This window comes from Haliotis rufescens, unplaced genomic scaffold (assembly GCF_023055435.1).
Source record: "Haliotis rufescens isolate VD_foot unplaced genomic scaffold, xgHalRufe1.0.p SCAF_15, whole genome shotgun sequence".
Lineage (NCBI taxonomy): Eukaryota > Metazoa > Mollusca > Gastropoda > Lepetellida > Haliotidae > Haliotis > Haliotis rufescens.
Genome location: NW_025963835.1, coordinates 8148665 through 8173021, shown reverse-complemented (window position 1 = coordinate 8173021; position 24357 = coordinate 8148665). Strand labels below are relative to the sequence as shown.

General features: G+C 40.1%; 1 protein-coding gene across 3 annotated transcripts; it reads left to right on the top strand.

Annotated features, from left to right (window-relative positions):
* Positions 1 to 22: 22 nt before the first annotated feature.
* On the top strand, positions 23 to 20868 carry LOC124125451 (protein NipSnap-like). Of its 3 annotated transcripts, none has more exons than XM_046488768.2 (10): positions 23 to 129; positions 3719 to 3891; positions 4444 to 4489; positions 6559 to 6650; positions 6902 to 6972; positions 7215 to 7355; positions 7641 to 7672; positions 9259 to 9353; positions 15590 to 15673; positions 18250 to 20868. In XM_046488768.2, exons 1-10 carry the CDS (start codon positions 59 to 61, stop codon positions 18312 to 18314), a joined length of 870 nt encoding a protein of 289 aa, XP_046344724.1. In that variant the 5' UTR covers positions 23 to 58; the 3' UTR covers positions 18315 to 20868. The 3 variants fall into 3 exon arrangements, 2 of the variants coding, with proteins under 2 accessions (XP_046344724.1, XP_046344723.1); XR_006859642.2 differs by lacking the exon at positions 18250 to 20868 and adding an exon at positions 11386 to 11480 and having other exon boundaries at positions 29 to 129; XM_046488767.2 differs by lacking the exon at positions 9259 to 9353 and adding an exon at positions 11386 to 11480 and having other exon boundaries at positions 29 to 129.
* Positions 20869 to 24357: the final 3489 nt, after the last annotated feature.

Below are 24357 nucleotides of genomic sequence, written 5' to 3'. Positions count from 1 at the left end.
CATCCGAAAAAACACCGTAGTACCGGAAATTGCCGAGTGAAAGGTGAAAACAAGCAAGATGGCGGGTGTTTGCAGGCTGGCAAGGGTGACCATGTCACCCTTGATTAGACAAGCGGTTTCGAATTTTAGGTTAGATTGGACATTGTTGCATAATATATAGTTCCAAGCGTCTTTTTGTATCAGGCTTAAAATATTGCACACTGACAAAGAACTTTAGTGTGTATCCTTATCTAAGTCATGAAGGTTATTTTTTCTTGACTTGATCTGTAGGCCTATATTTTAGGCTTACGTGCAGATTGTGTGCTCTTGTGTTGTTTCATTACCAGCGTTTAGTCATCAGTATGGATTATGGGAGGAGTGAACTTCATCATGCACCGTCTTTGTTCTGGATTCCTAGTAATCTTAACTCCAAAATCTTCATCGTATAAGTGACAAAGGGCTGATATACGAGTTATTTACAGACAGTATAGTTTACAGTAAAGTTACTAAAATAAAAAAACAAACCACTTTTTCTCGGGAGTGTTTACATCAGTGATGGGTATTGGCCTAACTTTATTATGGCAATAATGATTTATGTTTTGTGATACATACCACACTATATCACAATATTTTTTTATCTGTAATTGTTATGACCTGCACAATTTTGAAAACTTTCAGTGTTCCTGTTTACCGGTAATTACCAGTTTTTTACCGGTTAAATTAGGCTTGGACCGGTAATTAATATGACTGCCAGTCCCTGTGGACCGGCAAAAAAAGTATTTTATTAATCTTTGTTATTTAACAGAACATCAGCGATATTCATATAAGTTTAGTTTTTGAACGAAGTAAGCTTGTCTGTTGCCATTTTGGTTATCCCCTTGTCTATTTTCTGTGCAGGGAAATAACGTTTCGAATTGCTTCAAGATTAAATATATATTTGTAGCGATTAAGCCTAGAAATTATTTTTTTTAAAATGTGAATGACATGTAGATCTAACTAAATTACTTCAGAGATGATCCGCCCGGAGAGCGGAAGGTCCGGGGTTCGATCCCCGGCCGCGTCATACCAAAAGACGTTAAAAGATGGTACTTGTTGTTACCCTGTCTGGCGCTCGGCATTAAGGGGCTAAAACAAGGACTGGTCGGCTCGGAGTCAGTATACTGTGTCTGAGTGGGTTATTCATGTTAAACTGCGGCATGGTATCTCAGTGAGCTAGCACTATAAATCGGCATCAGTCCGGACTAGTACAAGCAGCCACACACACACACACACGTGCATGCACGTCGCTATATAAGTGCAATAATCTTGGACGCGACGTTAAAACCAATTTCACCTCACCTCACTTCAGAGATGACTCTTATTTGTTGATGGTTGGGACTGACAAAAATTAAAGGGGACTGGTAATTTTTAGAGTTGCCAGTCCACCCGGACTGACAGTTTCAAAAGCCAGCGGGAACACTGACTTTATTATCGTATGCACCTTCGTCACATAAGGAAGAGAATTTATGTCAACTTCTATATTATGAGGAACACAACATTTCGGAGTATATACTTACTCCATCATCAGTGTTCCCGTTTACCGGTAATTACCAGTTCTTCACGGTAAAATTAGGCTTAATTCATGTGACTGCCGGTTCCTGTGGACCATCTTTTTTGTGTGTAAGGAAATAACATTTAGCTTTGCTTCAAGGTGATGGGTAAAAGGCAATAAACAATGGGCAAACAGGAAGCTGGGGATAATTAGCATTGATAGGTAATGGAATGACAATGGTCAAATGGAATTCAGCCAGATATCACCCCAGTGCTTGGGCATGACTGATGCTCAATCACCACACTGAGTCTACAGCTGTATGCAGGTGCTCCCTCACATACCGTCATATCACCCCAATGCTTTGGGGGGGACTGATGCTCAATCACCACACTGAGTCTACAGCTGTATGCAGGTGCTCCTTCACATACCGTCATATCACCCCAATGCTTGGGGGGACTGATGCTCAATCACCACACTGAGTCTACAGCTGTATGCAGGTGCTCCTTCACATACCGTCATATCACCCCAATGCTTGGGGGGGACTGATGCTCAATCACCATACTGAGTCTACAGCTGTATGCAAGTGCTCCTTCACATATCGTCATATCACCCCAATGCTTGGGGGGGGACTGATGCTCAATCACCACACTGAGTCTTACAGCTGTATACAGGTGCTCCTTCACATACCGTCATATCACCCCAATGCTTGGGGGGGGGGACTGATGCTCAATCACCACACTGAGTTTACAGCTGTATGCAGGTGCTCCCTCACATACCGTCATATCACCCCAATGCTTTGGGGGGACTGATGCTCAATCACCACACTGAGTCTACAGCTGTATGCAGGTGCTCCCTCACATACCGTCATATCACCCCAGTGCTTGGGGGGCGGGGGGGGACTGATGCTCAATCACCACACTGAGTCTACAGCTGTATGCAGGTGCTCCCTCACATACCACCCTCGTCATATCACCCCAATGCTTGGGCATGACTGATGCTCAGTGGTGGAGGTAACATGAGAATCCCCATAACGCCAAATTGATGTTCATGTTCATGTATGTGCTGTATGTATAGCTTTAGTTGTTACCCAATGTCTTCACAATAAATAGTCTGTTGCATTCTGTGTTTTGTTGGCATTATAAACTGGTAAAATTGTGTTAAGAAACTAAAACATATTTTGCACCTTTTCTGGTGAGACGTTAGAAATAGGAAACAGACATCTATACATTTAAGATTGTATTTCACTTTCACTAAAATGCAGACAACGAAATGCAGTTTATATTTCTTCTGTGCATGTCACTTCAAGTTCTTATGAATGAGCTATTTTCTTGACTTGCCTACATTCATTTTTCTTATGATCAATTGACATTAATTGACTTCTTCAACAGTGTCATTGTGTTGCTTGTTGAAAACATCTTTTAAGGGAACAGATTGTGTACTGTTAGCTTTTGCAATTTTGTAAGCAATTGAAACAAGCAGAATGTAGATTTGTTGTCATTAAATAAGGTAAACGTCATATTTATGAGCAAAGAATGGGTACTGGAGTCTTGCGTCGGGTAATGACACACAGGTTCATGTCTAACTGTCACAGCTCTAATTATCATGACTAACTTAATAACTACTTACCCTAAAACCCTCTTTCCTTCATAGAGGGCATGGGTGGCCCAGTCATCTAAGATGCAGTAATTCCTTGTGCAGAGTTGTGTCCCTTGGGCATGCTAGACACCTATGATTGTGGGTTTGAATCTTGATCTGCCACAATTATGTTTCTAGTTTGTCAGCACCATAACCTGTGCCAATGGTTTTCACTAAAATGGCAATATGGCCACTGCAGCAGCTTTTTGAAAAACATATTTATGGCCTTCACCCTGTGCACAGCAATTTGTTTTAACATGTTTAAATTGAATTAAAGTTTTTTTTAGTTTCGTGGACATACGTTTGAACTAGGTTTGTATGCTACTGCTTGATAACTGAAAACAAATTTAACTTGTGAATGGTTTTAGTGGTGTTCTTAAGTGCTCTCTTCCCTCTGTGTTTCAAAATATTTTAATATTTAACATTGTTTTGACCTACCTTTGTGTTTGACCATGCTCAAATGTGCTTTAAATGCATTTTGAACTCTGTCCACTTCTACCCTACACTTACCAGACTGAGGAAGCTGAACATGTTTGTTGCTTCTGATGACCTGCTGTGATGGTTGTGTTCCAGGTGTGTCAGCACGACAGGAGTGACACACAAGCAGTTTGCTGAGTCTGCTGACTTTCAGGATGATGAAAGGAGGAGTTGGCTGAAGAACCTGCTTCGTGTCCGAACACTTCCCACTAGCTCCGAGTCTCACTCCAGTCAACTCTCAAGTAAAGAAACAGTCTATGAGATTCAGTGTATGTATTCATACATGTATTTGTGTTCAGCTTTGGATTATTTCTCATGTTGTTAACACAGTTAAGAATCAGTATTGCTGTATACTATGTTCAGAATATATCTGCCCTCATGTTTATTTATTATTATAGTCTGCAGCAAATGTGTATATAAATTCCCAAATAGGAATTATACATTTCCCAATTCATGTTAATATAGTTATAACTAATGTTATGGCTTTGTAGAGGTAACTTGTATAGTGCTGATAACAGGACCAATAGAGAGGAAGAGGCTTTAATGCCTAGGTTTACATTATTGCAGTGTTAAATACAGTGTTAGTAGAGTGTTAAATATCTCAGAATTTATGAAATTAAGAATGTTTTTAAATTTTGAACATTATTATCACCCAGTTTTCCTGCTAAAGGCACTCCCTGTAAGCAATTCTGTTCATCTTTCCTGGAGCAGTGCTGATGGCTTTCCAAATGATAACCTTGCACATATTATTTGGTAAGATAATTGTCAGTTAACCATGCTATCATGGTTAACAAATAGATTGTATTTGCCTTTGTTTTCAGTTCATGCAGTGAAACCAGAATCTATGGAAGATTATTTAAATCAGTTGTAAGTAAATAAGGGCCATCTACTAACAATGAGTGTGATCTTGTGTAACATTTGATGTGAAATGGTACATGTAGTAAAGTTTCTCTTTACTCTAGGCTCTATTAGAAACAACTATGGATAATTAGACAGAGTTGTCTGCCCGAACTACATTCGAAACAAAACATAACAGATCATGAATATGTGACACCTTTTTATGGTTTACAACCACTATTTTCTTTGTATTGATGTTTCAGGGTCCCTTTGTTAGATTACCGCATTGAGTTAATATATATACATGCTGAAATGTTTACATACAATGGATTAATGTACAAAAATAACAGTATTATGACCTCCTGACCTCCTGACCTTGATATTTCCTGCCAAAATTCTCCATACCAACATCAATCACTGAAAAACAGGGAAACCTCAAAAACTTTTCAAATACAATGAAAGAAGCCAGACATTTACACTGACCATTAGAAACTAAATATTACAAAATATCATTTCTGTGTCATTTGAAATAATATGAAGAAAATCCTTATCGTCAGGATCATGAGAGGTAAACATATACCACTAAGTATTGTAAATAATTATAATTATTGTGATTGGCGGTGGGGTAGCCAAGTGGTTAAAGCGTTGGCTTGTCACCCAAAGTCCTGGGTATAATGTGTGAAGCCCATTTCCGGGGTCCCCCGTCATGATTTTCCTGGAATATTGCTAAAAGCGGCGTAAAACCCATACTCACTCACTAGTTATTGTGATAAAGAATGTCAATAATTGTGTGAGATCAGAGACCATAAAATAAATTTGATGGCCCTCCCTAACAGTTTATCATTAACCATCAGCGTGTAACTGATAAACCCCCGACACCCTGCTGTTAACCTTCCGTGTCCCGTTGTGTGTTTGTGCGTTTGTGAATCCCCTTCTACTACGGCTATCTCTGATACGCCAGTTACTGCCATTGAGTCGCAGTCTACCACCACTTCGTTTTCGTCTTCATCTTCGGCCGCCTCCACGACAACTCAGACGACGTCACCACAGATGATGGTCAGGTCTTCCATGACAGTAACGACCCATATGCCGAATGTAGCTCTCCCACTGTTGATGACTGCTCCTCCTGTGTCGACTATGACCCCCCTGATGTCTACGTTGACTAAGCCTTTGATCTTCAACCCTTACACGGTGACCGCGGTGCTGGCGACTGCACAGTTGCACAGTGACCTCACCGAGTATTGGTGCTTGCGATACCAAAGGCAACAGTTTATGCAGAGAGGAAACTCACATATTAATTGGCTGTTACATGTGGTCAAAAACAGGTTTATTTGCATTTAGAAGTTGGAACAGTAATGTGTTTATGTATATCTATTATCTAATAAAAAGAAAACATGGTTAAGAGTTTAAGATAAGAAAAATACATTAAAAAGTTAAGTGGAAAGGGATTAACTGTCTACTGGACCATGGTGTTTTAAGCTATAGTTTTGGCAGACAGGCAGTATATTTACATCTTTGGTACAGCAATATTATAAATAGGTTAACATATCCAAATGTATCCAGCTCGATTACATGAAAGTAAAGATATCTGTTTATCTGCACGTATAAAATTCATCAAATCTATAAGGCACTAGATATACCTTTCCATCAATAATTCATTAATGCCCAATGCGAGATAGCATATGATAAAGCATTTTGTCAATGTTGAAATTCATGTTTGAAGTGACATTAGAATGCCATATTTCTGTACATTAGTTAAAAGACTTTTAAATTGTAAAACAAGCTATGTATAGAAGATGGCATATACTTGTAGAAAGTTTGGTAAACGATAACAATGCTTGAATGAAGTAACCTCCTATCTCCCCACATTGACAATGGGCCTTTAGTGTAAAGGCATGTACTCAAATCAAGGGCAGATAAGTATGTTTCTAATAGAGCCTGTGAACATGATATAAAAACTGACACTGTTTTGTTATGAGCAAAGAATACAAAGTTTGTGTTCAACCTGTAGGTCTAGTAGTAAGGAAATAATTTTCAATTAGATTGCTTTATGTTGACTGACTTGATTGACAGGGTGTGATTGTGTGACTTTCTTGCAGCCAAGAGTTTGAGGAGTTGTTGAAGAAGAAAGATGCGGGTCAAAGTCTTGTAGGTAGCTTCACTGTGGAAATTGGTGACCAGGATGAAGCAAGTAAGTTATTGTCCTGCTTATACAGTGAACTACTCTTCCATGGTTGTCAGATATCATGATTAGGTCTGGCCTCAGCAGACCGCAGCATGACAGAAAACATTGTGGCAGGATTTCAGCTGCTTCATTGACAATCAGCTGTACAAAACAGAATATTATTTTGACTACTAAGCTAAGTCTCCTATACTTTTGTTAAACTCAATACACTTATGATGGTTTGATTGTGTGGCTGATCATGATGACCCTTTCAACAGTTCACATATGGGCATTCAAGGGAGGCTACCCTGTACTCAATAGAGCAAATCAGATCTACAGAACAGACCAAGTAAGTTTATACCTGGATACAGATACTAACATCACATCCATTGTACTGCCAATCTTTAATCTTATGCTTGTATTGATTGTCAGTAAACCTTATTAAATGTGCAAGCCTATTTTTCATTTTGGAGTGCTGTAAACGTGAAGGTTACAGGATAACATAATGACATGATAACATAAAATGTTGCTAGTTTCATGTTTTTGTTTTAGACCATTGGTATTAAATGTATCAACATGGTGTGTTGACAGGATTTCATAAAATTTCGCAAGAATCGCAACAAGATGCTGCGATCGAGGAGGAACCAGATCCTGCTTGCTTTTAGTTTCTGGCCTGAGCTCAAACCCAGAGAAGGCAAAAGCATTTACGAACTCAGGAGTTATGTCCTTAAGGTAAGCCACACAGCTGTTTCCTTCACAGTAGTGACAGTACATTTTGAGAAGGTACCTGTAGTATATTTAGTATGCTGAGGGAACCCCTTGCTGCTGTGTGTGGACACCCATCACTGTAAGACTGTAAGCTATGCCACTGGAATTACAGCTAACCATCACATGAAATACTCAACACCCAAGTCCATGTCTTCCACTGATGTTGCTACAATCATGTTAAAACAGTGTAAACTCTTTCCATGTAAAACTCACTCTCCTAGTTTTGACAATATGTTTTCTTTCCCGCAGCCGGGAACTATGATTGAGTGGGGCAATAACTGGTGAGTATTGCTTGTGCTGTTGCCTTATTTTCTTGTTCTAAAACCATTTAGGTAAACTGGATACAGAAAGTACCATTTTCTCATTTCAAGAAATAAACTACTTGACCTACTTGAGTTTAAGACTAAAAGGAAAATCGAAAACTTCATTAACGTTATTCCTATTTGAAAGTGAGTACTTGTGAATACTTCTTGTGTCATGTCTTATTTAACATGTTTAAACTTGCTGATGGGGCAGGAGCAGATTTCCAAGTTTGAAGTTTCATTGTGCTCTGTTTTTGTGAAGAAATATCCACAAATCTGGTAATTTATTTACACTTTGCTTTGTGAAGATATCAGGCATTAATAATTGGGAAATCTCAACATGACCCAGAGGTAGAAATACAATGAAATACAAGAATCTATGTGTACATACAATACTGGTTGATCAAGAGGGTATTTCAGACAACTTATCGTGTTCGACCCAATAAGTGCCCAGGGAACTTAAAATAAAGACAGAAGGGGTGGGCGCTTATTGGGACCAATTCAGAGTCAAATTGGCGTAAATTCATCAGTAAGCCTATCGATATTCTTCTGTTGCTGGGGGGCTAGAGATAAACTGTTACTTACGTTTTACTGGTGAACATCTCCTCATTAACCGACTACAAAAGATCCTTGACCGTATGTAAAAAACAGGTGAGTAAATCTTACTTGGGCATCCGGGAAAAGGGGAGGGGGGGTGCTTATTGGGACATGGGCGCTTATTGGGTCGAATACGGTAAGTGTTAACCTGTCACTTCCTGATTTGGGTATAGTGTTTGCCCATTTCCTAAATCCTGGATTGGCCTCTGTATAACATGTATTATAAAAGTGATGCAAGGCATATACTGCCAAACTTCCATTCTCCAAAGGCTCACATGGTGCTTGTGCAAGTATGTCACTATTTAGGAGGAAAAAGAATGCAGTTGTACATTACAATCAGTTGTGCACATCTGTCAATCATGATGGGCTTGTTGAGGATTAAAGTAATGATTAAAATGATTAATGATAATAAATAATGGGAAAAAGGGAATTTGTAGATAAATTATTTCTTTTTGAAATTCACAAAGAACAAGAAACATGCAAATCTGACCTTGCACCTGTGGTATTTTTGTCTTCAATGCCTTGTTTTTAGTGGAGGCTGCAGTGTGACGTGTTGGATATCCTAAGGTGAACATGACTTGTTACGTATTGTCCACGCTGTCGACATCATACATTCCTGGGATCATAGTCCACACTGCATCGTCTTATCTTATCATTAAACCTATTTATTTTTCAGTTTTCCACCATTTTTGGCAGGTACCGGCACATGCAGGTGCACTGTCCCAATTTTTGAGTGCTTATTGTCTCAAATAAATTTTTCAACATAAGTAGTCATGTCATTACACAAAACTTGGAATCTTCATATTAGAAAAAAGCAACAGTGAAATAGCTCAAAATGATAATTTTATCAGTTCATGCCAGAAAGTGCTGGGAAAACAAGCTGTCAAAATGTGTCGGAGTTCAATATGCAACATAAGTGAGATTGAAAGGTGGACCTACAAACACTAATATTGTTTACCTGCATTTAGGGCCCGAGGAATCCAAGCCCGTCAAACTAACAATGAACCAGTAGCAGGGTTCTTTTCACAGATGGGAGAACTGTATAACGCTCACCATATCTGGGGTAAGTGTGTGAGCTTTGCTGTGCTCACTCAGAGTGTTTTGGTCACAGACAGGCAGCAAGGTAGTGTGAGACACAGATTTCAGTGATTTGTTTTTTCATTCCTATTCATTTAGACTTACTACCAGTATGTTCTAACACAGTGTTTTTGCACAGTTGACTGACATCATGCCCTTTGCTTAATCATTTGCATGCTGCAATACTTTTTACCCTCATCCTTTTTTTTAGGAATTAGGAAATTTCACGATTTTGGAGGGTCTGTTTCCATGACTTTGCTATTTCAACTTTTTCATAAAACTGAAAAATGTTGTTGATAGTCATTTCAATTTTGCTAAAAGATAGTAAGATCCGATTGGAAATATATTAAAATATTATGTATGGATATGATTGAAACTAAACTGTAGGCAGACTTGATGTGTAAGCAGTGTTAGTCATGTTTTGAGTGAACAGTTGCTGTTATTATCATGCTGTCTCAGCATTTCTGTGTTTTGCATATTCTACCTGAAAAAATGAAAGAAAGCCAGCAAACTGTATACTGAACATGCTGCTGTCAAAGTATGAATGTTATTCTTGTCCTTCTTGTACCTGTCTGTCCTTTTACTGAGTTGTTATCCTTCTTGGGGTGTTTATTTGGAATGTCAGTTACAATGGCTGATTCTGGCTGTGTTTGAACATTGCATGTTAACCTGTCTCCTTGAATGCTGTCACACAACAGACTGACAGTAAAGTGACTTGTTCTGACCAGGCCATAAGTCTGCCATGGGAATGCTGATCGGTCAATCTTTTTGGGATGGATTGATCTGGGCAACAATTGATGTGGGGGTAAATAGTTGATGGAGAAGTTAGGACTATGCTCCTAGCAACATTTTAAGTTCGCTTTTGTTGTAGATCAAGTAGGAGTTAATGTGAACAGGCCCAATACGAGTAGGCAAAGTCATAAGCACATCCCATTGCACAAGACTTAAGGTGCAGAATGACACTGAAAACTTTACTTTCACCTGTTATATCATGTATCATTTCTTAATTCATATTTTGTTTCATCTGCTTTCTGTACAATGGTGACAGTAGGTGACCTGAGCTATAGCAACGAGGTCAATTAACTAATCTAAAAAGTTGTACAAGAAAAGTGGAAGAAAAATTCCTGTGCCCATGACTTGGACTGGCTGCAGCACTGAGTAGCTGTAGCTGGTCACCTGGTGTCACCCAACAGGTTACTTTGAGTCATCATGGAGCTTCTAGTCTTAGGTTAACCCTGGTCACAGCTGTCTGCAGGTGTCGTACTAACCATCCTGCAAATAGATGATGTAACTAGTCACCTACAGGGTGTCATCAGTCTCTGAAGGATGGGACTATTGCAACTATATTTCTGAATTTGAAATAAGGCACTGGCATCCATTTACCGCAGATGTAAAATGTTAAAGTAAGTTGAAGTGTGCTTGGATTACTTGGTAAAGAACCAATTTTAATGAAAATTTTCCAGAATTTATTGCACAGTCTATTTGCAGGATTATCCTCCTAATGCTTGATGGCCTTGTTTTGATACTTTCAGTGCTGCCTGCACCACTGAGTGTTCTGTGTGTTTCAGTAGTGGGTTACCTAGATGTTGTCTAACACTGGCCACATGTAGGTGCAAGGCTAATCAAGTACCAACCAGTGCTGGACTATCACTGGACAATTGGGAAAACATGCAATAACCTAACATTTCATTTGGGCATTCACACAGGTTAAAGTAAAGTAACAGGTTTGGACTACCATGAATATCCCTAAATGCTAAATTCCTGTGATAAGTATGTATAAATCCTGTGCTTGTGATCTCCAGTGAAGTTTAGTATTTGTATTGTTTTTCTGAGTGAGCTTCCATGGTTTAGTTATTGTGACAGTCATGCCATGATGAATACACAGTAGTCCTCTGTAGTTTTGGGGTGTTGGTCTGAGTTTCAGCTGAGTGAGAGGCAGCTGAGACCCCACATATAGCCACAAACATAGAATTCTCTGAGGACCGTCTAGATGTTGTAACTGTCTTGTTGATTTGAAGGGCGAGAGGGATAAAGTACCGACAAGCTAGTAACTCCCCTGTTGCCGGCTTCTTCTCCCATCTTGGAGAGCAGTATAATGTACATCACTTGTGGGGTACGTAGTCCCACCTGCCCATCAGGATCTTGGTCTGTATATGCTGTAACAATGTAACATGCTTGCACACTGCAAGTGTGGAACAGTACCCTCATGGTAGCCTTCTCAATGCCTTGGTGATTTGTCAGGTAACCACAGGTCTTGTCCTTGTTGGGACTCTCAGAGGCATAGTGTTGGAACACACCCTTTTCCATTTACTGTGGGAATGTTCTGTATTGTCATACCATGGGGAATTACAAATAAAAACTTTTTACGTGTATTCAAAGACTATTCACAGACAAGAGTAGTCTGCCATCTATTTACGCAGGCTGTGCACAGACAAGAGTAGGTTGACTAATGAGTCTACCACCCATATGAAGACAAGAGTAGGTTGACAAGGGTGTCTGCAACCCAAACAGACGAGAGTAGGTTGACAAGGGTGTCTGCCACCCATACAGAGATGAGAGTAGGTTGACTAGGGTGTCTGCCACCCATACACAGACAAGAGTAGGTTGACAAGGGTGTCTGCCACCCATACAGAGACAAGAGTAGGTTGACAAGGGTGTGTGCCCCACATATACAGACAAGAGTAGGTTGACAAGGGTGTCTGCCACCCATACACAGACAGGAGTAGGTTGACAAGGGTGTCTGCCCCCCATACACAGACAAGAGTAGGTTGACAAGGGTGTCTGCCACCCATACACAGACAAGAGTAGGTTGACAAGGGTGTCTGCCCCCCATACACAGACAAGAGTAGGTTGACTAGGGTGTGTGCCACCTATACACAGACAAGAGTAGGTTGACAAGGGTGTCTGCCCCCCATATTCAGACAAAAGTAGGTTGACAAGGGTGTCTGCCCCCCATACACAGACAAGAGTAGGTTGACCCACCCATATACAGACAGGAGTAGGTTGACAAGGGTGTCTGCCCCCTATATTCAGACAAGAGTAAGTTGACAAGGGTGTCTGTCACCCATACACAGACAAGAGTAGGTTGACTAGGGTGTCTGCCACCCATACACAGACAAGAGTAGGTTGACTAGGGTGTCTGCCACCCATATACAGACAGGAGAAGGTTGACAAGGGTGTCTGCCCCCCATACACAGACAAGAGTAGGTTGACTAGGGTGTCTGCGACCCATACACAGACAAGAGTAGGTTGACTAGGGTGTGTGCGACCCATACACAGACAAGAGTAGGTTGACTAGGGTGTCTGCCACCCATATACAGACAAGAGTAGGTTGACCCACCCATATACAGACAGGAGTAGGTTGACAAGGGTGTCTGCCCCCTATATTCAGACAAGAGTAAGTTGACAAGGGTGTCTGTCACCCATACACAGACAAGAGTAGGTTGACTAGGGTGTCTGCCACCCATACACAGACAAGAGTAGGTTGACTAGGGTGTCTGCCACCCATATACAGACAGGAGAAGGTTGACAAGGGTGTCTGCCCCCCATACACAGACAAGAGTAGGTTGACTAGGGTGTCTGCGACCCATACACAGACAAGAGTAGGTTGACTAGGGTGTGTGCGACCCATACACAGACAAGAGTAGGTTGACTAGGGTGTCTGCCACCCATATACAGACAAGAGTAGGTTGACAAGGGTGTCTGCCACCCATACATTGACGAGAGTAGGTTGACTAGGGTGTCTGCCACCCATACAGAGACGAGAGTAGGTTGACTAGGGTGTGTGCCCCCCATATACAGACAAGAGTAGGTTGACAAGGGTGTCTGCCACCCATACATTGATGAGAGTAGGTTGACTAGGGTGTCTGCCACCCATACAGAGACGAGAGTAGGTTGACTAGGGTGTCTGCCACCCATACACAGACAAGAGTAGGTTAACTAGGGTGTCTGCCACCCATACAGAGACGAGAGTAGGTTGACTAGGGTGTCTGCCCCCCATACATTGACGAGAGTAGGTTGACTAGGGTGTCTGCCACCCATACAGAGACAAGAGTAGGTTGACAAGGGTGTCTGCCCCCCATATACAGACAAGAGTAGGTTGACTAGGGTGTCTGCCACCCATACACAGACAAGAGTAGGTTGACAAGGGTGTCTGCCACCCATACAGAGACGAGAGTAGGTTGAATAGGGTGTGTGCCCCCCATATACAGACAAGAGTAGGTTGACAAGGGTGTCTGCCACCCATACACAGACAGGAGTAGGTTGACAAGGGTGTCTGCCACCCATACACAGACAGGAGTAGGTTGACAAGGGTGTCTGCCACCCATATACAGACGAGAGTAGGTTGACTAGGGTGTGTGCCACCCATATACTGACAAGAGTAGGTTGACAAGGGTGTCTGCCACCCATACACAGACAGGAGTAGGTTGACAAGGGTGTCTGCCACCCATATACAGACAGGAGTAGGTTGACTAGGGTGTCTGCCCCCCATACACAGACAAGAGTAGGTTGACAAGGGTGTCTGCCAACCATACACAGACAAGAGTAGGTTGATAAGGGTGTCTGCCCCCCATATTCAGACAAGAGTAGGTTGACAAGGGTGTCTGCCCCCCATACAGAGACAAGAGTAGGTTGACAAGGGTGTCTGCCACCCATACACAGACGAGTAGGTTGACTAGGGTGTCTGCCACCCATACACAGAGTGCTTTGTTTCTTTGCTTACTTACAAGGTTAAGGTGATCTGGCTGAATGACTGTCAGCAAATCAAAGACTTAGGACTCTGTTGAATTTTTCACAGTCACAGTAAAGTTCAAGATTCTGAAATCATTAGTATAAGAAGTTCATATTCAATCTTTAATTTGCTAGCTTACTTACATTTATGTAATATTTAAAGGCTGTCATGCAAGATGTAAATGCAAGCTTTAGATATGTTTGTTAATCCTCATTTGATTTTGTAGTATGTTCACCTCGATACTAATCCTACTTTCACAATTACATTAATGACTGATTAGACTACTATTTGAATTCATATCGAATGGCAAGTACAGTAAAAATAAAAAGTAAGACAGTCTTAAATGATTATTCAAAATTGATTTTAACATGATTCCCAATGTACATCAATAAAATAGATGAAGTGATTGTATTTAATGGAAGGTTTTTGGCAACATTTGGTGATATACTAAATTTAAAAAAGAATTAAAGAAAACGAAGTCTTCTTGCATTACAAAAACTGCTTTTAGTTTGGATTTTGTGTAATATAGAGAATCTCACCCTTGTGTCCTTTGATATCAAATATATCAACAAGTGTTGAGACAAAAGACATGAGGGTGAGATTTTATTTATCATCCAACATCATTCTTCCAACTTTTTCATTAATAAGTCAGTAATAAGCAGTGTCTTAAGTGTAAAAAATGCTGCTAGCAGCTTCAGTAGCAGAGCCATTAGTGATGTCATTTGATTGTGATGTCATGGTAACCAATGACGTCACAATGGTCTGCAAAGCATTGTGATGCAATTTCATATCTACAGTGTAGATATCGCTTGATCTCACCCAAGCGATATCTCCTGTGGGAGCCAGTTTTGAAAGATAAAATGGGCTATGCAATATGAAAGACATATTTACCTACATGGATTCATTAAAATGTTTAAAACCCAAATCAGAGATTAACTTCAGGTAACATTTATTGTACATGTAATAAAAGTTGCATGCTTAGAGACCCCAATCTCAGCATTCTTGAAAAACATCTGGGTTCAGTCATCAAACAAGAAACCGGTATATATATATATATGCACATATTACATATGAAGTCAATACCTCAGAATTAAAAATATGTTGCATTTGATAAAACATTATGTTAACATTGACAGATTCCTATTCATCATTAGTTTAGGAATATATAACATGTAACAAAGTGATATCTTCTGAAGTTTACAAGATAACTATTGTACTACTCTACCCTTCCTCCTGCCATGGTCTTTCAATTACAGTAAAGGTAATATTATGATATGAACCAATTACCCCTAGCTATGTGGTATGACAAAAAGCATGACATGACAAGTATAATTTTGAGCTAAAGCTAAGCTTTAGCTAAGCTAAATTTTGTTTCATGTCAGAGAGAAGGAAAGCTAACATACAGGGAGTCACCTTATACGTGGGGTTGCTTTATAGACGGTGATATACGGTACTATGCCAGCACTAGGAGAGGTTTCTATGTATTGCAGGCTATAAGGACCTGCAGACCCGCAAGGAGACGAGGGAGGCAGCATGGAGTCGGCCCGGCTGGGATGAATGTGTGTCCTATACAGGTATACACAGACACTACTGATTAAACAACTAATACCAGTATTGAGATGAGTGTGTGTCCTATACAGGTATACACAGACACTACTGATTAAACAACTAATACCAGTATTGAGATGAGTGTGAGTCCTATACAGGTATACACAGACACTACTGATTAAACAACTAATACCAGTATTGAGATGAGTGTGTGTCCTATACAGGTATACACAGACACTACTGATTAAACAACTAATACCAGTATTGAGATGAGTGTGTGTCCTATACAGGTATACACAGACACTACTGATTAAACAACTAATACCAGTATTGAGATGAGTGTGTGTCCTACACAGCTGTACACAGACACTACAGATTAAACAACTAATACCAGTATTGAGATAAGTGTGTGTCCTACACAGCTGTACACAGACACTACTGATTAAAGAACTACTACCAGTATTGAGATGAGTATGTGTCCTACACAGCTGTACACAGACACTACAGATTAAACAGCTACTACCAGTATTGAGATGAGTGTGTGTCCTACACAGCTGTACACAGACACTACAGATTAAACAGCTACTACCAGTATTGAGATGAGTGTGTGTCCTACACAGCTGTACACAGACACTACAGATTAAACAGCTACTACCAGTATTGAGATGAGTGTGTGTCCTACACAGCTGTACACAGACACTACAGATTAAACAGCTACTACCAGTATTGAGATGAGTGTGTGTATTACACAGCTGTACACAGACACTACTGATTAAACAGCTACTACCAGTATTGAGATGAGTGTGTGTCCTACACAGCTGTACACAGACACTACAGATTAAACAGCTACTACCAGTATTGAGATGAGTGTGTGTATTACACAGCTGTACACAGACACTACAGATTAAACAGCTACTACCAGTATTGAGATGAGTGTGTATTACACAGCTGTACACAGACACTACAGATTAAACAGCTACTACCAGTATTGAGATGAGTGTGTGTCCTACACAGCTGTACACAGACACTACTGATTAAAGAACTACTAACAGTATTGAGATGAGTGTGTGTCCTACACAGCTGTACAGGTCAGACACTACTGATCAGATGGCTAATACCAGTGTCATGAGAATTGGCTTACTTGTACAATTAGTGTGGTTGGAGCAGTAATTTTGATCCATGACTTAAAGAATATAGTGATGCCCTTTTCTTCTAAATTATTTAAAGTGATTTTTTTTCTAGCGACCAAATGTTAATGGGGATGCTTTAAGATTTTGCCTGAATTTGAATGCAACCACATTTGGTTATTTGAACCACGAACTGCTTGGATATCTTTGGGATAAGATATCATGCATATCTCCTTTATAGCCCTTGGAAAATTTTGTGACACATTGATATGTCATGTCAAAGGTCAAGGTCATCCTCAACATGTTAAAGGTCATAGCCCATTTGTTTGCTGCCTAATCGAGAAGGATTTATTGTAGGTCAATGAAATTTGCTAAATGTCTTGAGGTCCTTAGGCCAGGACCGACATCAGAAAAGGTTGTATGGTACCAGTCTATAAGGTAAAGGTTTTACTGAAGGTCATTCGTAGAGTATGTTGGCCATTGTTACTGACATGCCTTTTTCTACAGATATTAATGATGTCTTAATGTGCATGTTTATGTAGATATGTTATTTGATTATGGATATATGACAAGTGATGACAGATCAGAGTGTCCCACTTTTAATGAGTAGAATATGATATATTTTCTTTGTTACAAAGCAATATAAATTAACAGTTTTAGTCCACTAGTCCTTATAATGATAACATAAAGCAGAACCCTTGAAAAATGTAAATTTCTACTAGTCCTCAGGATACCTTAACTATTGGGCAGTTTGGCAAGGACTATAGGACGAGTGCCAATTTCTAATGCTGTTACACTAAATCTCACCTAGGGACATCATATTTGGTTTATGTGTTGGATAGCATATGTAGCCCTTTGGAAATACTTGCAGAGGTCATTGAAGGTCAATTCACTCTCAAGGTCAAATGCTCTAAAATGAATTAAGTTCATAATGACAAGAAGTAGTAGCATGAAGTTTGGTACGTATCCTTTGGTTGAGGCAATAAAGTGGTACAGTTCGGAGCAACCTTCAAAGAAAGTAAAGGTTACTGGAATGGTCATGTACATTAGTGTCTCCATTTGTTTGTGTGTGTACACTTCTCAGTAACACTGGTAGGGACAGTACCTAAATTGAGGTCAGTTGGGTGGGGGTTGTGGGGTTGGTATCAGCAGAAATTAAGTTTCGACTGTCATTCATCTTCAGTGACTATCAATGACATTCACTCGCAGCCTCCTTACCATGTAGGCAGCAGCCTCTGTGTGGATCACAGTTTTATACAGTTATGTTGTAACAGTCAGTGATTAGCCGTCATATAGCTGGAATATTGCTCATTACAGCGTTAAACAACAAACCAACAAACAAAGATTCACCTCAATTCTCAAATTTGTATTGTGTTAAGTTTGTGATAAAGTTTGCTCTGTATTTCTCTGATACCACATTATACCATATACTTATGTGGACAGAGTAACAGTGGGGCCGACTGGTTGTGTTTCAGTTCCACTGATCCGCCACATGCAGTCTCGTATCCTGATCCCGACCCCGTTCTCTCCACTGCAGTAGTGGCCCTGGCTCCTCACCTGTGTGGACTGTAGTGCTTAGTGTCCGTGTGCTGCAGATCACAGACAGGCACCAACTGGTGGTTGCAAGTCTCTACAATTGTAATATATACACAATACAAGTAATCTGACCAACAAACCTCTGTTATTATTTGTCAAGATTCCCAATTTTCGGGAATAGGAGATATGTTACTGTAATGTAAACTAAATGTTTCAGTGAATCATTGATGCAGTCTGTATGTACCCATTTGCAAAGTGCAGAGTCAGGGCAAAGGAAAGAGTTATTGACAAGTGTATGCATCAAGTCAGAATGTGGCATTGTATATTTCATAGTATAAGGTTCTGTGTCCTTTACAATGATTTGGCTATTATGTCCAATGTTGTGAGTTGATATGACTGGAAGCAATAGGAGCTTTGTTGTCTTCCATATCAACAATTACTTGATCAATACAAGGGAAATAAACACATACAGTAAACAGTAACACTTTTTTTCTTTCTCTTCTATGCCAGGACTTATTGAGAACACATAAGCTGGAATACATGAAAACAGCAGGAAGTAGAAATTTCCATCAACTTTCTCAACTGAATATTGGAACCTACTTGATTAAATGCTGTTGTATATACTAATATGACAGTAAATCATTGCAAATGTTAACTGCTGCAGTTTATTAACTTTTCAATTTCTAGATGGTTTTGAGAAGGATCTTCCAAGTTGAAGGTGCTAATGTTGAACAGGGGAAGGGTAGGTCGGCTTGGGATGGAGTTTGCTGTGCCAGTAGAAGTAATCAAGCATAGTATCTATTTATTGATGATGAGACCAGCAGCAATATTCCTCCTCTGTTGAGCAAGTGGAGGTGTTCATGCCAGATCACATGACCAGGGTGAGGGTCCTATGTTTGAGTCACATGCATCCGTCCAAACATAACAGTTCTTGTTGGATTGTGGGGAAATGTGGCCAGCCATTCAGGGCAAGCAGTCATGCCATGTTCTGTGTAACAGTATTATTGTTGATCGCGTTAGGGTGTTTATGTCAAAGTAAGTGTTCTAATGAACGCCATCTCAGTTCAACTCTTAAGATATGTTCACATCAGGCCATTAGGCTTAACTGATTGGTTCTCCTGTTTTGTGAAGGAAAGCCTTTTGTTTGTTTCCTCAGTTGGTAATATATAACTTCTATGTATAACACTTGCACACTAGTTGTGTCGGATGTCAAAACACTGTGTTGTGCTGAGATCCTGTGGTCATAGGTCCTAGATTCATCCTGATGTGATCCTTGGTTTGTCACTTACATCATCACATATGTCACATTTCACACGTCAGTCACATATGCCATACACTGGTACTGTCACTGTCACATGTACCTATAGTTACTACAGAACTGTTGAAAGTGTCACATGTAGACAGTTACTACAGTGTCAAGTGTCACCCATACTGATAGTTACTACAGAACTGTTGAAAGTGTCACATGTAGATAGTTACTACAGTGTCAAGTGTCACCCATACTGATAGTTACTACAGAACTGTTGAAAGTGTCACATGTAGATAGTTACTACAGTGTCAAGTGTCACCCATACTGATAGTTACTACAGAACTGTTGAAAGTGTCACATGTAGATAGTTACTACAGTGTCAAGTGTCACCCATACTGATAGTTACTACAGAACTGTTGAAAGTGAAATGTGTCACTATAACGTCAAGAATCTGATTTTCGGATAGTCATTGCAGTAATTCCAGTTGTTTTTGTCACAATATTCACTGCTACATAACATTTGTGGTGTCTACAGCCGCTGAAGTTAATTTTGGCCGACATCATATATATATATATGTGTCATGATTATATGTAATATTGACCAATGTTAGGTGCTGACTTTGAATCTTGACTTCTGTTATGTATAATTCCTAGCATGACTTGGTGTCCACGATTTGAACAGAATTATATTGAATGAATCGCTCCTAAAATACTTGAACGTCTGGTTTAGCCAGTGGACAACTCATATTTTGAAGCATGTTAATTTGAGTGCATACAACGTCATTTTCCGCGTTAAATCCAACTCTAACCTCATTTACGCAGTTTTATTAAAAAAATATGGTTGAAGCTTCTTACATGTAAGTACAGACAAAACGTACGTATATGTTTCTTGCTGGGACGGCCAATTGCCCGAACGTGGTCTCCCTGGTCGACGTTACGTATCCGCAGGTTGTATTTGCAGCGTAGACTGTATCAGGAGTAGGCAACCCAAGTCTTAAAGGTTGGAAATGAGTCCATCTATTAGAAAAAACCCACACTGGCCTCAACTTGTATGTTTTGCTAAGAACCGCCATGCAATTGTGATGTAATTTCCGCTCATGATCATGATCTGTACAGTATTATCTATGTGCCAGTCAGCTGGGAAGGGGCAGCTATCGGTTCTCTGTATGATAATTATTGTAAATAGGGTGCGAGTTACATGCATGTCCTCGGACTTGAGGCCAGAATATTTGTACCATTCGTAGATGAAATGCTGTCATCCATGTCTAATTTCAAGAGTGTATCCTTTGAAATAAACTTTTTGGATTGGAGAAGATGTCTTTTTTTATATTCACACATCGGTTGATGCTCGTTTGATGACTGACATCATCTGTGAAGGAGTACAAACACAGGAACCTGCATTAGTTTCAAATCAGAGCGAGACATTAGCCCCGATGGTTAAGTGGAGATGAGACCTTATTGAAGCACACGAGGCCTGGTCAAAACGTTTCAACTATGGGCCATAACAAAGATAACTAGTCATTGTAGTTCATTGTTTGAGTAGTTCATTGCAAGTATATTTGGTCTGTTGAGGCCATTTGTATATTAGTGACACCCAGTTGAATGTGATAGGGGTCCAAATGGACACAGAAATGAAAAAGAACGATTACCGATCAGTCATAAGGTTTTGAACTTTGAGAAAAGTACTCCCCAAGAAATTCATGAGTGTATGGGGATTGTTAAACGTTGGGCAGCTATGTTTTTGGCTGGAAGAACAAGCATTCACATTGGCCCTAGGTCTGGACATCCCATACACACTTTCTTGAACTTGAACTTGAGGAAGACACAGCTCTCTCTGCTCGTTGGGTGCCAAAGTTTCTAAATTCTGATCTTAAGGGGAAAAAAGAACTTACATAGCCAGAGACAATTTAGAGCTAATTATAGATATCGTCAAATTCAATAAGAGATTAGTAACGGGTGATGAACCATGGGTCTACCAGTATGATCCCGAGTCAAACCGTCAATCCATGGAATGGCACCATTCCACTTCTGCGGCACCAAAGGAATTCAAGTCTTCAAAATCAGTGAAGGAAGTTATGGCCACTATTTTGGGATGCAAAGGGTGTGATCCTTGTTGATTGCTAAGAAAATCAAAAGAAGATTACCGATGCCTACTATGTTGATTTGCTTCATCCTGAAAGATTCTATCAAAGAAAAGCGGCAAGGAATGCTGATTGCTGGAGTTCTACTCTTTCATGACAATCTGTCTTCTAACACCTCTCGACTTGCAAAGGCTGCTGTGCGACACAGTGGGTTCAAAGAGCTTCCCCACCCTCCATTCTCGGGAGACCTGGCACCAAGTGATTTCCACTTGGTTCCCAAACTGAAAGAGCACATTTGTGGAATGCGCTATGGTGACAACGATGACCTCAAAGCTGCAAAGAATGGGTGTGTTAGATTTAGAAATTTGACCAGCCCTCCTATATGTCTTCTGTTACAAACCGAGCTAACGGCCATGGCCATCGTGCCAGCGTTAAGGACGTCCTTACGTATTCTTGTAAATTTCCCTTCCATCTAAAGAATAAAAATATTTTCTTAATCCTGAATTATACTCCGTGCATCTGAACCTGTACGTGGCTTTTTGTAAAAGGTATTAAGTTTTACAATTGTACCGTGTATTGAAAACAACGGTCGAATTTATAAGTAACAGTTGGCGTACATAAAGTGAACTGTTGGCTACTACAATTTCTGTATTGCGATATAGTTTTCGCTTCCACTACAGTTAACATATAAAGCGGTGAGCTGTGTTGATGTTTGAGAAAAGACATTAAAACCCGCAACAATGTCAATCACACAGGCGGGCCTCTGTAATTTGTGTTTTTGTCTGTCTGTTTTATAACGCCGCAATCCGCAATATCCCAGCTATATGACGGCGGTCGGGAAATAAACGAGTCTGGACCAGACAATCCAGGGATTGACTTTATGAGCATCGAACTGTTATTTGTGAAATGCGGGGTTGGCGCAACCTTGGTCGTTGAAACAGACGTAACTATAACTTTTGAAAACAACCTGACTACGACCTTCGGTGAGTCTGTCAGCGATATTGAGAGAGATAAAGTGACTTTGTGCCACGAAAAGCTCGACTCCAGCCTGTTCAAGCTACCCTTCATCAGCCTCTGGTTCAATTGCACTGAGCCAATTTGGTAACATTGTATTTATTAGTACGTGTATTTGTTTCAGAAACCTCAGTTTAATCATTGCTTAGAGTATTAAATAGTTCCGGAATTTGCGTGGCATCTGTGAGATGTAAATAATGTTACAAAATTTACTAGTTTCTATTTTAGTTCAACTGTGAAAATATCAAAAAATTGATATGAATATTTATGTACATATTGTAGGAATTTATTGCATTTATTCTATTTTGCATTTTTTTGGTTGTAAAATGTAAACTTGACTGAATCAGGGAGCTCAGTTCCATCTGTCATTCTGTCTTTTGATAAATACAAACTTTGTTGAATAAATTTATATCTGTGTTGAATGTTTTTCCCTTGTTCGAAAATTTACAATACAGTATCCGGTTCCATGCTGCAGGAGACTGGGTGTCAGAGGAGACATATTTGTTCAAAAGTGAATTTTTAAAAAGTGATTTTAGCAGTGAGTCAGAGTTGTGTTTTATGACCTGAAATAGGTCAATGGTAAGAATTTTTTTTAATACAACATAACTTTATAATGATAGTTGCTTCTTTTTTTTTTATCTAAGTGTGCTTTCCATTTAGATCCTTTTCCACAATGCGTTTATGTTTCGTTTTACCGATTCAACCTGCTCTTAATGGTCGACCTGACATGTTTTAATTGTCAAATACTTTTGTCTAGATCGTACAAGCATTGAGGCTGTAATTAGCCTTATGGTTTCACATTGTAAGTTTTGACCCTCTTGAATAGGTATTCTGCATTTAGGAAGCTTTTTTTATCTTTTGTTTTCTTTTTCCGACCGACCGCCCCCCTTGGACACGAGACACACAAGAAACAGTAAGGGCGCCCTTGCCGGATGTCAGTCGAGCCAACTGCCTCAATATGTACCCCAAGTACAACAAACACGCCAGATATTACTAAGAATCCTGGTGTGCTGTTACGAATCTGTTTTCAGAAGAACATTTTGGTCTACTTTGAATGAATCGCACCTGGAAACCAAACCAGATCTTATTCTGAATCAGTCTTCTCCCCCAAACACCACCAACTCTGATTACATCACCGGATGGGAGGGCCTGACCCGCAAACATTGCACGTTCTCCGACTCAAACATTCAGTATCTCATGTGTTGTGATTTGACTCAAATTTTCGCACATTCTGTACCCAAGAAGTTGCTGGGCTGCGTTGTATGCTCGACAGCCATGGTTGAATGTGGCCAGCAGGCATCCTGCATCAGTGGCTGTTCTGCACGTGCCCGGCCGTTGCATGTGTATGTTAGTCAATCTGTCATTTGGTGAGATGACTAAACTGTTGACTCATTTGGTAACATTACTATAATGTGCCCCTTTTACCCAAATGACTAACTACGTGTAAGTAAAGCTATGTCAGTAGCTTGATACATTGGCACTTTAAACTTGGCACCATATTTGGCTCTCATTCACTTATTACAACAGTGTAGGCTACTATGGCACTTGTCGTTATACAGAACATTGTTATTGTGAGAGGTGCCTCTCCTAGTTGCACAGTTACTTGCATAACGCCGATGTTCTTGACCGCTCGACGAAGACTCAGTCCTCACTGAAAAGCGTCCTCCCATCAGTCAGCTTACAACAACAAACCACATGGCTGAT